At 41.6% G+C, this 13,225-nt stretch overlaps 1 protein-coding gene across 1 annotated transcript; it reads left to right on the top strand.

Moving 5' to 3' along the window:
* Positions 1-319: 319 nt before the first annotated feature.
* errfi1a (ERBB receptor feedback inhibitor 1a) lies at positions 320-8,475 on the top strand. The gene is made up of 4 exons (XM_039015901.1): positions 320-567; positions 4,063-4,263; positions 4,902-4,984; positions 5,431-8,475. Exons 2-4 carry the CDS (start codon positions 4,112-4,114, stop codon positions 6,561-6,563), a joined length of 1,368 nt encoding a protein of 455 aa, XP_038871829.1. The 5' UTR covers positions 320-567; positions 4,063-4,111; the 3' UTR covers positions 6,564-8,475.
* The last annotated feature ends 4,750 nt before the right edge of the window (positions 8,476-13,225 follow it).

Here is a 13,225-nt window from a genome sequence, read left to right as displayed (position 1 = left end):
CTGTAGATAAAACTGACTTGTGTTATATCAGATGATAATGTATCATAGCCTATTGTACAATAAAGCAATGACACAATTTCTACCAATGTTTACCAACTGTTTATTACATCTTCATAAAATATCTGTAAATCTATTATTCCTAGTGTAGCCTGTAAAACACATATAATCCCCCTATAAATCCTTTTAAGTATACATTATTCATGTAAAGTGAAACCATAAAATATTAATGAATGTAGTCTACTGTGCAGGTGCTGTGTGTACAAGCCTTTAAATGGAAAGCTATGTCTTTAAGAGCTGAGTGAAAGGCGGAGCCAGTGTTCTTGTGTCGTGTGGTGGAGCTTAAAAGAACATCGCTCACAACAATAGTATTGAGAACTCTCCAGAACACAGTAGTTATAGTGGCAAATGTGCTGTCCTTTATTTCGGCTCAGTGCCATAGAAGACTGAAGCTTCTAGATTGGCCCAACTAATGTCTACAGCAAAACAGGGGAGCTAGAACTGTCGGCAATAGAGGATTCTCAACGGTTTTAGAAGTGACAGCGGATGTTAAAACTGCGAGGTTGTAAGGTGAGCTCTAAAAACTTGGTTTGACGTGACATGTAGCTATTATAATTTTTTGGTGTGTTGACGACAGCAGTGATTGATTCAGTCCCTCTTATATTCCAGCCGATACATTGTGTCATACATTGTATCCCCTGTTATAATATCTTTATTATGCCTCGTACTTAAGTCAATATGTTAAACAGTAAGCAATTTAAAGTTGGAACAAGTTGTTCTCCTTGTATGGTTAACATTTTAATGGCATAAGAATCACGATAGGTTGGATCCTTATTTGAGATCGGGAAACGTATATTATGGAGTGAGTCACCTTCTTGGAAAGCTCTTACAATCGATCCTGTATAGCGATGGGGTGTGCGCGCTGTTTGCTTGTAGCACAGGTAGAGCGAGTATGGTTGCTCGGGAAACCGCTGCAGGGGTGTTATAAGTGGGGTGTGAACTTAAACGTGTTGCTGTGCCCAATGTGTCACGAGCATTAGTAAGGTATGTTCGAAATGGCACCCAATTACATAGAGCTTTGTACAAAAGTAGTACACTGCGAGGAAAAATGTGATATCAGACTTGCACAAAGGGGTTAATATTGTTGGTGTGTAGCTACATGGTGTGTAACACCATACCTCTTGGCCTGGAGTGACTGTGCTGAGCTCTAGGTCTTGGTATTTTGCTAGTAGGCTATGCATGTCAAATAGAGATGGTCAGATTGTCATCATCACAAATGTGATTACCACACATGTCTTCCCACACACAAAATTGCCTGCAACGTTCCCATTCATTATTTTCTCTAACTACCCATTTGTTTAATCCTGTTGCCTCTAAATACACTCAATGTAGACTATGGTTGACCGCTGCCTGTATTAACTATTTTTGCACCTCTTGCCAGAGGAAGCGCAAGCCCCTAGGTGTTCATTATTGAGGATCAAGTTGCTTCCTATCCCCTCTGAATCAAATCCAGGGCCCTAGGCAAGGGATGGAGAGATGCCATGGTGGACAATTTTGCCCGAGCTGACATCCTGGGCATTCTGTGGTTCCAGAACGTTCTTTCTGAATGACCAGCAGTCTGGGAAACACATCAATCTATCATTCTCTAGACCTGCCATGGCTGTGCTCTCACATCCTGATAATTAGTGGTTGAAGATAGATATGCAGTATATTGTTCTGGCCATGCATTTGTTGTTCATACAATGCAGAAAACACATTGGATGAACTGCTCTACATGGCATAGACTTCTGTGAAGTTGTAGTCTCCAATATTTGGGCAGAGATGACCCCCAGGTCAGGTCTAGCCCACATGTTGCAACTCTACTCAAAGGAAGTTGGGGGCTATGGTGTGATGCACTCACTCCCCTCTTCTGGCCACAGGCTCCTAATTAAAATGAATGTCACATGTCTATGGTCCATACAAAAAATGCCAGGGTGTCGTGTAGGCATGACAATTACTGGCTATTACTAGTCTGACCTGGGATGAATGTTCTCCTGAAGACTGAATACATTGGAACATTACTAGTCTGACCTGGGATGAATGTTCTCCTGAAGACTGAATACATTGGAACATTACTAGTCTGACCTGGGATGAATGTTCTCCTGAAGACTGAATACATTGGAACATTACTAGTCTGACCTGGGATGAATGTTCTCCTGAAGACTGAATACATTGGAACATTACTAGTCTGACCTGGGATGAATGTTCTCCTGAAGACTGAATACATTGGAACATTACTAGTCTGACCTGGGATGAATGTTCTCCTGAAGACTGAATACATTGGAACATTACTAGTCTGACCTGGGATGAATGTTCTCCTGAAGACTGAATACATTGGAACATTACTAGTCTGACCTGGGATGAATGTTCTCCTGAAGACTGAATACATTGGAACATTACTAGTCTGACCTGGGATGAATGTTCTCCTGAAGACTGAATACATTGGAACATTACTAGTCTGACCTGGGATGAATGTTCTCCTGAAGACTGAATACATTGGAACATTACTAGTCTGACCTGGGATGAATGTTCTCCTGAAGACTGAATACATTGGAACATTACTAGTCTGACCTGGGATGAATGTTCTCCTGAAGACTGAATACATTGGAACATTACTAGTCTGACCTGGGATGAATGTTCTCCTGAAGACTGAATACATTGGAACATTACTAGTCTGACCTGGGATGAATGTTCTCCTGAAGACTGAATACATTGGAACATTACTAGTCTGACCTGGGATGAATGTTCTCCTGAAGACTGAATACATTGGAACATTACTTAATGTGCTGCTGTTCCAAACGGTGCAATTTAAATTAGCACATCAAGAAAGCAAAAGACTACTTTGCAGGGTATGTGAAATCAGATCTGCCTGAATTTTGGCACGTCTGTAAAACAAAGTATCACAATTATTTGTTTACACTATGTTCTACAGATGTGACTTGATTTCCTCCTCCTGATCCATGCTTGCATTGTTAACTCAGCCCTGACACACATTAGACCTGACACGAACATCCAGGTCATCTGACATGGGTGCTTGCAACACCAGGCATATCTCTGGTTACAGGAACAGTCCTGTCTAAAAGAGATCTGCAGTCAACTATACCTGCCTACTGCGGTGCAATCAACACTGCTGTTGTATAAAGATACTGTCAGTGTTTTGGGTTTAGTTTAAAATTCAGGCATTTTTTTTCTAACTGACATAAAATCCAGTAGGAAGATGTATGACTAACACTTTACTTAAAGCCAATGGGTATAATGTTTGTAGTAATGATCTATTATTAAAAGGCTTATCATATCGTATTTCGACGCTGCAGTTTTTGAGCCAACTGTAAATTGCTGTTTAGGCTAGACATCATTATTACATGATACTAAGACATTTTATGTGAGTATACATGCTTCTAAAAGTCTTGCAAGGCATTATAGCCACATCATCAAAACACATTATACCTGTTGTATAATGAACTGTAGTATACCTGATAGTATGTTTATTAACAAGAACATGAGTATTGTTTGTCTGTACTGTGTATACCATGTACATGTTGTCTGTAGCAACTAAAGAGAACATTGTGTGACATGGCGCTCTCTGTCCTGAGGGTGTGCAGGCGCACAAGTGTCTTAAAGTCCCATCAAACTGAACATTTGTCATTCCACAGCCAGAGGAGCCAAGGATAATGTTTCTCCATGTTCTTTTTGAAAACCACTACCGGAGTGTGAGGCACAAGGCCACAGCTCTTTAATTGGTGAGAGAGGGCAGGCTAGCAGCTCTGGAAAAAAGAAAGGAGGAGGGGCATCTTTTTGGGCTCCCGTCACGATTTCTTTCTACTACATGGAGAAAGCTTTTAGGTTCTGTTATTCAATGCAAAATACAACACCAGAGGACACTCGTCATCAGAGGATTGTGTCTCATGTTGGTGGACATTTGTCAATGAGCAAAATAGATCATATCTAATCGTACTTTTATAACTGGCTCCTGCCTCGGACCCTCTTCACTTTCACTCATGTTCCTGTCTCTTGGCTGTGTTACAGGTCCAGCAGCAGTAGCCAGCCGGGGCTAGCCGAGCGTTTCCTGGCTTTGATGCGACCCGATTGTGCCTGGAGCATGTCCACAGCGGGCCTGACTGCCCAGGAGATCTGTTTACCCACAGACAGCCCCTTCCTGCGGGCCAGTCACTGTCTCAGCATGGCTGGAGCCAAGCCCTCATGGAGCCACCACCATGAGCTGGACAAGTAAGTCTGCTGCATGCAGGGTTGGAGTAACTGATGACATGTATTCAGTTACATGTAATCTCATTACAAAAAAAATCTATCTAATCAGTTACGTTACCAGCAAAAAATATTATAATCAGATTACAGATACTTTTGAAAAACTAGATTACCGCTTGGCTTACTTTTCAATTCAAAAAGGATGTTTGCAAAAAAATACATTGACGCCTTTCTGTTTTCTCAATGACACTCAATTCTGCATTGAAAAAAATCTTACATTTGTTAAACCTGAGCGAGTCTGACTACAAGTCAGGGACCACTATGATGACACACCAAAGTGTTTGATGGATCCTTTGTCTTCTAATGCCTCTAAGGGGAAAGTAATCCAAAAGTAACTGAAAGTAATCTGATTGTTACTGAGTTTGAGTAATCCAAAAGATATGTTACTGAATACAATTCTGGACAGGTAACTAGTAAATGTAACGATAACATTTAGAAACTAGCCTACCCAACCCTGCTCACGTCTGCCCCCTGTTACTAGAATATGATTTTTATTACAGTTAATATTTCACCAAGGGTATTCCTGCAGGGATGGTTGGAATTATTTTAACTACATGCAGATTGGACAATTACTCAACAATGTGCGTCATGTCATTTTACAGTTTGTACTTCAGTATGGATGCAGCACCCACGGAATACAACTTTCAATTTCAGCAGCAGGTGCCACCATCGCTCAATTCTGAGAGTAAGTACTGGACCCAGCCACTGTAGATTCTATTTCTATGTTACCAACCACCACTTACACCCACAATCCTTCCTTTTGCCCTCTGCCTTATACACAGCCTTACAAGGAGGGATTTAATACTATGCCTCTGAGCCAACTGGTCAATGTTTACTGGGAGGTTTTCTTGTTTCTATAAGAATAGAAAGCCAGAATGGCTGCCAAGGGCCTGACCTGCTCTAAATATATCCTGGGGAATGTTTAACAAAACCCTGAGTGCTTTCAAGTAATTAAGGTGTGCCTCTGACCTCCACTCTTTCAGGAAACTTTTAACCTAGAGACCCTGCTGGGAGCCTGGCGAAAGTTAATTAGTGATGTACTAAGGTTGTAATTGTTCTCTGGTCATTACCAAATGTCAATATTGATATCTAATTGGTTTTCTAACCACCTTCTCTCCTCTACCTCTACAGGACAGAAACATAGCCCTGGTGTACAGCGGTTACCCTCAAAGAAGTCCCGTCCCACCCATCTGTCCCTGTCATCCAGCGCTGAGCCCTCCACCCCTAGCCCTGCTGAGGATGACCAGGTGGTCCCGTCCTTCCAGAGGTTGTCTGTGTACGAACGCTGCAGTCCCCCACACACACCTAGCCGGGGGGCCAAGCCCCTGCCCCCTCTCCCTGGGCGGGGAGACCTTTCCCCTGACCAGGCCATGGACAATGAGGTGGAGTTCTTCACCAGTTCAGATGACAGCCGTTGCTTGGTTCCTGAGCAGTGTCCCCCTAAACCCTCTGCATCCCGCTACGGAGCCCCCAGCCGCAGGAGCTTCAGGCACTGTGGACAGATTAACTATGCCTACTTTGAGGGGCCAGTGGGGCAGCAGAGACCACAGGAACGGCAGGAGCAGCAGCGGATACAGGCGCAGCAGCGACAACAGGAGCAGCAACAAAGATTGGAGCAGGTAGAGCAACAGCCATCGGAGCAACCAGTGTGTCCCAGACAGCAGGACCGAGCCCAGAGGAAGCTGCGGCGCTCTCATTCCGGCCCTGCTGGCTCCTTCAACAAGCCCACGTCGCTGCGCCTGCCCTGTCACCACCGCCACACTCAGGGCATGGACAAACCAGAGGTGCCCCCCCGCGTGCCAATCCCCCCACGACCCATCAAGACTGCAGACTACCGCCGCTGGTCAGCCGAGGTGTCCTCTGGGGCCTACAGTGACGAGGACAAGCCCCCCAAGGTGCCCCCCAGGGACCCTTTGTTGTCTCAAGGCAGCTCCCGTACCCCCAGCCCCAAGAGCCTCCCCTCATACCTCAACGGTGTTATGCCTCCCACGCAGAGCTTTGCCCCAGATCCTAAGTACGTGAGGCGGGGTTTACAGAGGCAGAACAGCGAGGGGTCTCCCTGCATCCTGCCAGTCATGGAGAACGGCATGAAGGCCAGCACCACACACTACTTCCTGCTTCCACAGAGGCCTGCCTACCTAGACAAACCTTACTTGGAGAAGTTCATCCGGGATATGGACTGCCCGGCAGGTCGCAGTAGAGGGGCTTCAGACCCAGAGTGGGATTGTCAGACCAGCAGGAAAGCACCGGTGGATTTAGTTTGAGCTTGAGGAGACAAGTTAGGGAAGGACTCCACTGGATACGAGCAAACAACCTCTGGGCACAAAGTGCCTCAGGACACTGAAGCCTTCAAACGTTTACTGCTGCTTTAACACTGACGACGTTGGTAGTTTTACCTCAGTATTCTAAAAACATAGGGGTTTTGACATACCATTTAGAGTTACTGGGACATTTGGAATTGCAATCAAAACACACGAGCTAAACGTTGTCTAACTATTGTGTGTGTTTGGGGGGGTGATATTTAACAATTTTAGAGTGATAATTTTTTATATGATTTGTCAGTACATTATGTAAATGTTTTGCTGATACAGTGGTTCAGTTTTAGGGTATAAGCAGGACTTGTGCCTCATGTTCTCAGTGTTGTGTGTCTCACAGGTAGAGGACATTTTGTGAGGTGTATATTGTGTTTTGATATTGCTTGTGTGTCTCAGAACTTAGGGACAAAGGGTCAGTAAAGCAATTATTATCTTGTGTTGCATCTATGAAGTCTAAAGAGCCCAGTGTATTTAAACACTTTAAATGAAGGATTCCCCACCCTAACTCCTATTTTGTATAAGCATGAAAATAGGAATGCACATGTCCTGCCTTGTTGATATTTCAGTCTTAATCAGGCCACTATGTTTATGGATGGCAGTGTGTTTCTGTGTTTCCCTCACTGGATGTACAACTCTGTACCAGTGTGGGGGTTGGAATATTGGTATGCATGTATCCAGTGGAATGTCTAGTGCAGCTTGTACTTTGTTAAGCATGTGTGTACGTGGTGCAAGTGTGTTTGTTTTCTCTGCTGTTTTGTGTGACTTTTCTACCATATTGTAGAAAATTAGGTTAACAATATTTGTTACTGTTCTCTGCCTGTTTTCATCACTGCTTCCAAATACATGGTTGCAAAGTGTATCCTCCCTAACCCCTAAATTACTTTCATTCTCCAGAATCTTTTGTTGCACAATGTTCCTGTTGAACATATGTGAATGTATGCTTTCCTCAACTGAATTGTTTCAAACTGTGTGGGGAGCTCAGTAGTTGGTCAAGCTGTGAGTCAATGTGTGGAATTAACTGCCTTCAATACAACCTCTCAGAATACAAATCAACATATTACCCAACATTTTGTGGACTGTAATCCTAAAAGAATTAGAATTGAAGAATAAAAATTATAACTGAAACATTGCCAAATATTTCTCAATCCCTTATGACAATCAAAACCACTACTTTACTCAGTCAATTTACCATGTTTTAGAATTTTAAACACAACCTTTCATTATATATACACAAGTGATCACAGAGCTGTTGGTCACACGTGATAACATAGACCTATATTATGCAGACTGCGTGGGGCTTACCTACCTGACACAGACTTTCCTGTTCTGCTCGTGCATTCCTGCCTGACATGATTGCAGTGGGTGTAGTCCAGAGACTTTGGCTGCTGGCGGCCAGGAAACAATATAGATTTTATTGTTATAGATTATTCAAGATCCATCGTGACGGCATAGTAAATGTAGCCAATGTGTGGAAGTAATCCTGGATATAAAACACAGTGTTCAAATCCATATCAGATTAGCTCTAAAGTCAAATGGTCACTTCAGTACATTTTCCCTCCAGGGCAAAGTGAAAAGAAACCTAGAAGAGGCCATGTTTTTATATTTCATGTATAAGAAATTGTTTACATAGTACACTGTTATTTAACCTTAACCTATTCCCATGTCTTATCGGAAACAATGAAATCAAATGAAGACTTTAGTTCATTGAGAATTGACATTATCTGCTGTGGTGAAACAAATGCACTGGGAGTAAAGAACTGTATGCTGTGTCACAGTATTTAACATAATTCCAGTTGTCATTGTGAATAGTTGATCAATGTATCAGTCTTTAAAGGAGAAAATAAAATGACTTATTTATGAATCGGTCTTCTGTATTCTGTTAGTTGCATGTGTTGAATGGTGTGAGATGAACTCTGATTCAGCTGTTGGGCCTGTTTTATCACCCCTACCCACACCCTCATGCAGCACCTCATTACAGTTGGCTGCAGTCCAAACACAAAGCAGAGTTACTTACTTAGACAGACAGGTATACATTACCTTCCCCTTCCTGGTTGAAAGAATGACTCTTTCCCCCCTGGCTACCTGTTGAGCAACTCAGAGGCTAGGTGTCCTGGTGGCTCAGGTCTTCGGTGCTTCATGTTTCACTGTGGGAGTCCATAGCTTGAATGATGACTGGAAGAGTTACTTTATTTGAAAATATTTGTCAGTGCATTCAATAATTTATAAGACCGCTAAACACAGAGCAGAAGGACTGAAATTATTAGTTAGTGAGTCCAGACTTGACCCAAGTTGTCAAGAATCCACACTAGAGGAAAGTTTTTGTTTATCATTCTACAGTACACCTGTCAATCAACTGATCAATGCATCCCACTTCATGCTTTAGGCCTATTAATAAGGTGGTAATACAAGACCATTCAGTATGTTCATTGTCATAGTGACGACTGCAAATAATACTTAACTGTACAGTACCAGTCAAAAGGTTGGCCACACCTACTCATTCAAGGGTTTTTCTTTATTTTTACTAATTTCTACATTGTAGAATAATAGTGAAGACATCAAAACTATGAAATAACACATATCGAATCATGTAGTAACCCAAAAACTGTTAAACAAATCAAAATATATTTTATATTTCAGATTCTTCAAAGTAGCCTCCCTTTGCCTTGATGACAGCTTTGCACACTTGGCATTCTCTCAACAAGCTTCATGAGGTAGTCACCTGGAATGCATTTCAATTAACAGGTGTGACTTTGTTAAACAGTTTATTTGTGCATCAACTGACCTGGCCTTCACAATCACTCGACCACAACCCAATTCAGATGATTTGCGATGAGTTGGACCGCAGAGTGAAGGAAAAGCAGCCAACACGTGCTCAGCATATGTGTCCACTCCTTCAAAACTGTTAGAAAAGCATTCTAGGTGAAGCTGGATGAGAGAATGCCAAGAGTGTGCAAAGTTGTAATCAATGCAAAGGGTGGCGACCTTGAAGAATCTAAAATCTCAAATATATTTTGATTTGTTTAACACTTGTTTGGATACTACATGATTCGTGTTATTTCCTAGTTTTGTGGTGCAGCGGTCTAAGGCACTGCATCTCAGTGCTAGAGGCGTCACTACAGACCCTGGTTCGATTCCAAGCTGTATCACAACCGGACATTATTGGGATTCCCATAGGGCGTCGCACAATTGGCCCAGCGTCGTCCGTGTTAGGGTTTGGCCGGGGTAGGCCAACATTGTAAATAAGAATTTGTTCTTAATTAAGGATCAGCGTTCCGTCAACTGGACAGTTGTAAGTAAAATATGCACCAATCGGGGTCAAACAAAGCTAGCTAGATAGCCAATGAGCTGGGCTTTACGGGAGTATCCGGAAACCATGTATATGTCATAAAATGTAGCTACTAACCTTGTACAACAACATGCCTTTTCATTTTGGACAAAAATTATAAGGATATTTAGAGTTATGAAGTTGTGAAAACTGGTTGTTTTGCAAATGTTGAACTTGTAATATGGCTACAAATACTTGGAAAGCTAAATGAAAGTCCAAGTATGCAGATTTGACTATATTCTTACCGAAAAATGTCATATGAATGTGAATGTCTCCTTCACGATTTGCCCAAATGTACCTGGGGACTTCACACTAAAAGTATTGTAGTTCACTCATACTTCAAGTTATCCATCTGAAACTTTGCACATACACTGCTCCCATCTTGTGGACACTGTCAGAATTACAACCAGAGTGATGGCTAGAACTATGACCTTTCTCTTGCATTTCAAAGATGCTGGTAGAAAAAGACGGGTTGATTTTTCTTTGTATTTTCTTCTACCAGATCTATTGTGTTATATTCTCCTACATTCAATTCACATTTCCACAAACTTCAAAGTGTTTCCTTTCAAATGGTACCAAGAATATGCATATCCTTCTTTCAGGGCCTGAGCTACAGGCAGTTAGATTTGGGTATGTCATTTAGGAGAAAATTGAAAAAAAGGAGGCTATCCCTAAATTAACTGACTTGCCTAGTTAAATAAAGATGAAATAACTACAACAATTATAATAATGGCCAGTGTTGGAGAAGCTACTCTTAAAATATAGTTGATCAAGCTACCATTTACTTCAAACTAGAACAAGTAAAGCTACCCCTGAAAAAGTTGTTCACTACATCTGTCACGCCCTGGCCTTAGTATTCTTTGTTTTATTTATGTTTTTTAGTTAGGTCAGGGTGTGACATGGGGAATGTATGTGTTTTGTAGTGTCTAGGGGTGTTGTATGTGTATGGGGCAGAGTAGAGTGTAGTTGTCTAGTTATGTCTATGGCTGCCTAGATTGGTTCTCAATCAGAGACAGCTGTCATTCAGTGTCTCTGATTGGGAGCCATATTTAAGGCAGCCATAGGCAGTAGGCTTTTGTGGGTAGTTGTCTATGTCTATGTTCTATGTTGCATGTGTGCACTTAGTTCTGTTTAGCTTCACGATCGTTTGTTTTGTTCATTTTGTAAGTGGTTGTTTTCTCCTTCATTAAAGAAGATGTATTTTTCACCTCTTTCTCAAGAAGACGATCGTGACAACATCCAAATTGCAAGTTCATATCACTGTAGTCAAATGTTAACAAAATGTGTAATTTATCCTTTTAAACACAAAAAATATATTTCCAGTAAAATTAGGCAGGTCTGAAGCTGAATAAGAAAGGACATTCTTGCTTACTTCACCCATATTTTATTTTATTTTTCCAAAAGAAGCAGTGTGTGGTTCCAGTAGTTAGCTACACCTCTACATGGCAAAAAAAGTAATGTCCTGTGCAACTATTTGCAATGCATTAGTGCAAAATTTTTATTGTAATATATAGGTCACTGAGGCAGGGATGCGGGTAGAAGAACCACATTTATCTGATGTCATGGCTCAAGTACAAGCACAGATGATCACATGTAGTAATTAGTAACAGCACCACCTTCATCCAAATGTTGCTTTTTTCTTCACAACATAATGAACATCACAATTGTCATCACATTGTTATCATTGTCATTTCAATTTCTTCTTTTGTCGTGAATTAGAGAGGAGACAAGTAGGTGGCCAGTACAATGCAATCTTTAGTGAACTATTAACAGATGTTTTTGAATTATAAACACTATGACAGATTCTTTTTTTGTCTCTTTTTTTCAGTTTTTCAGTTTAGTCTTTTGAAAACTGGTAGTGTTTTGGCATTCTGGTAGGTCTTCCATAACGAGTTGATTTCACTGGTGTGTCAGTGGTTACTTTGTTGCTTCCCACTGTTTGTTTTGTTGTTGTTGGAGCTGGAGAACACACAGGTGAGTAGTTTTCTTCCATGATGACACTTGTTTCAGGTTCTCTTTCCACAGGAAAAGTCTTTTATGGTTTCTGAGTGCGTCTCGGTGTGTTTCATGTGTTTTTAACAGGTGTCCAGTTCCTTCTGCAGATTCTCTCATTTTGTGTTGTACTATTGTCACGACGTGGCCCTTTTGAGGTGTATATCGTGGCTCCCCCCCTCTCTCACATCAGGTTTTACAACGGTCATAAATTCCTGCTAGAATCTCTCTCTTCGCTGCCATGGAGTATGGCGGGAGAGAGCCTATGGAGAGCTTGTCTTTAGAAACTCCTAATCCCCAAAATGGGAGAATTAAACAATATTTCTACTTTTGAGAATGTGGGAATGGTCTGTGGACAGTTAAGGGACAGTCATGTCGAGCGTGTTTCATTTGGTGATCTCATGAAGGACAGGAAACACACATAACTATATCTCTTAAAGTGTGCATTTCCCAGCTGTCAGGTTTACTTCTGAATGTTGTATAAGATGGATGAATAAGTATAAAAAACTTTTGAAAAGATAACAATGTGAATTTGTTGTTTTATGGTAACTTATGCACAGTCAGTAGCCACACCCATGTGGACACAAACAAGATGAGATGGCCCCTTTTCTCAAAAGTATAAAAGCCCCCGTGATGCAATTCACACCAGACCACGCAAACCATGGTGTAAGCTAAGGTTGCAAATGGTTGAATTTCTAAGACCAGAAAATATGAAGCGGTAGCTACATGTAACCAAAGGTTGGCACTACAGCTCCACCAAAGAACAAGACCATACAGCGTGGAGCATTGGCTACATGGGTGGAAATGGTTCAACTCTGAGACTATCGATTCACTACAGAAGTAAAAAATCCAAGGGTGTCGAACTACCAGTCTGCAGCGGAAATGTATGAAGTGTTGGTCAATTTCTTCTACAGATGATCAGGTCTATATAATTAGCAAACTTATATATATTGGTAGTAGAAAGGAAACACAGACTCTTTGTTTAAGTATTAAAATTCTCCTGTAGTAATACAATTGAAGGCAGAAGTTGGTACAGAGTACAGTATATGATAGCTGTCCCCAGGTTATGCAAAGTGTCTAAGACATCCTGTAACTTATATAGCGATCCAGTTCCCCTTGCGTGACTTTCTCTGGCAACAAAATTTTAATAAATCTAACCTCCCCCTGATAGCAGCAACCATCTTGTCAGCAATTAAAAGCTCAGAAGTAGGTTTGACCTTTCATCACAAGTATAGGGTCATAACAAGGTGAACAAGTCTAAGCATCTTCTGACAGAGGGCTGTTTTCATCAGGC

Source organism: Salvelinus namaycush, chromosome 20 (genome assembly GCF_016432855.1).
Source record: "Salvelinus namaycush isolate Seneca chromosome 20, SaNama_1.0, whole genome shotgun sequence".
Classification (NCBI taxonomy): Eukaryota; Metazoa; Chordata; class Actinopteri; order Salmoniformes; family Salmonidae; genus Salvelinus; species Salvelinus namaycush.
Note: the sequence above shows the minus strand (reverse complement) of the source record. Positions and strands in the feature narration are given on the sequence as shown.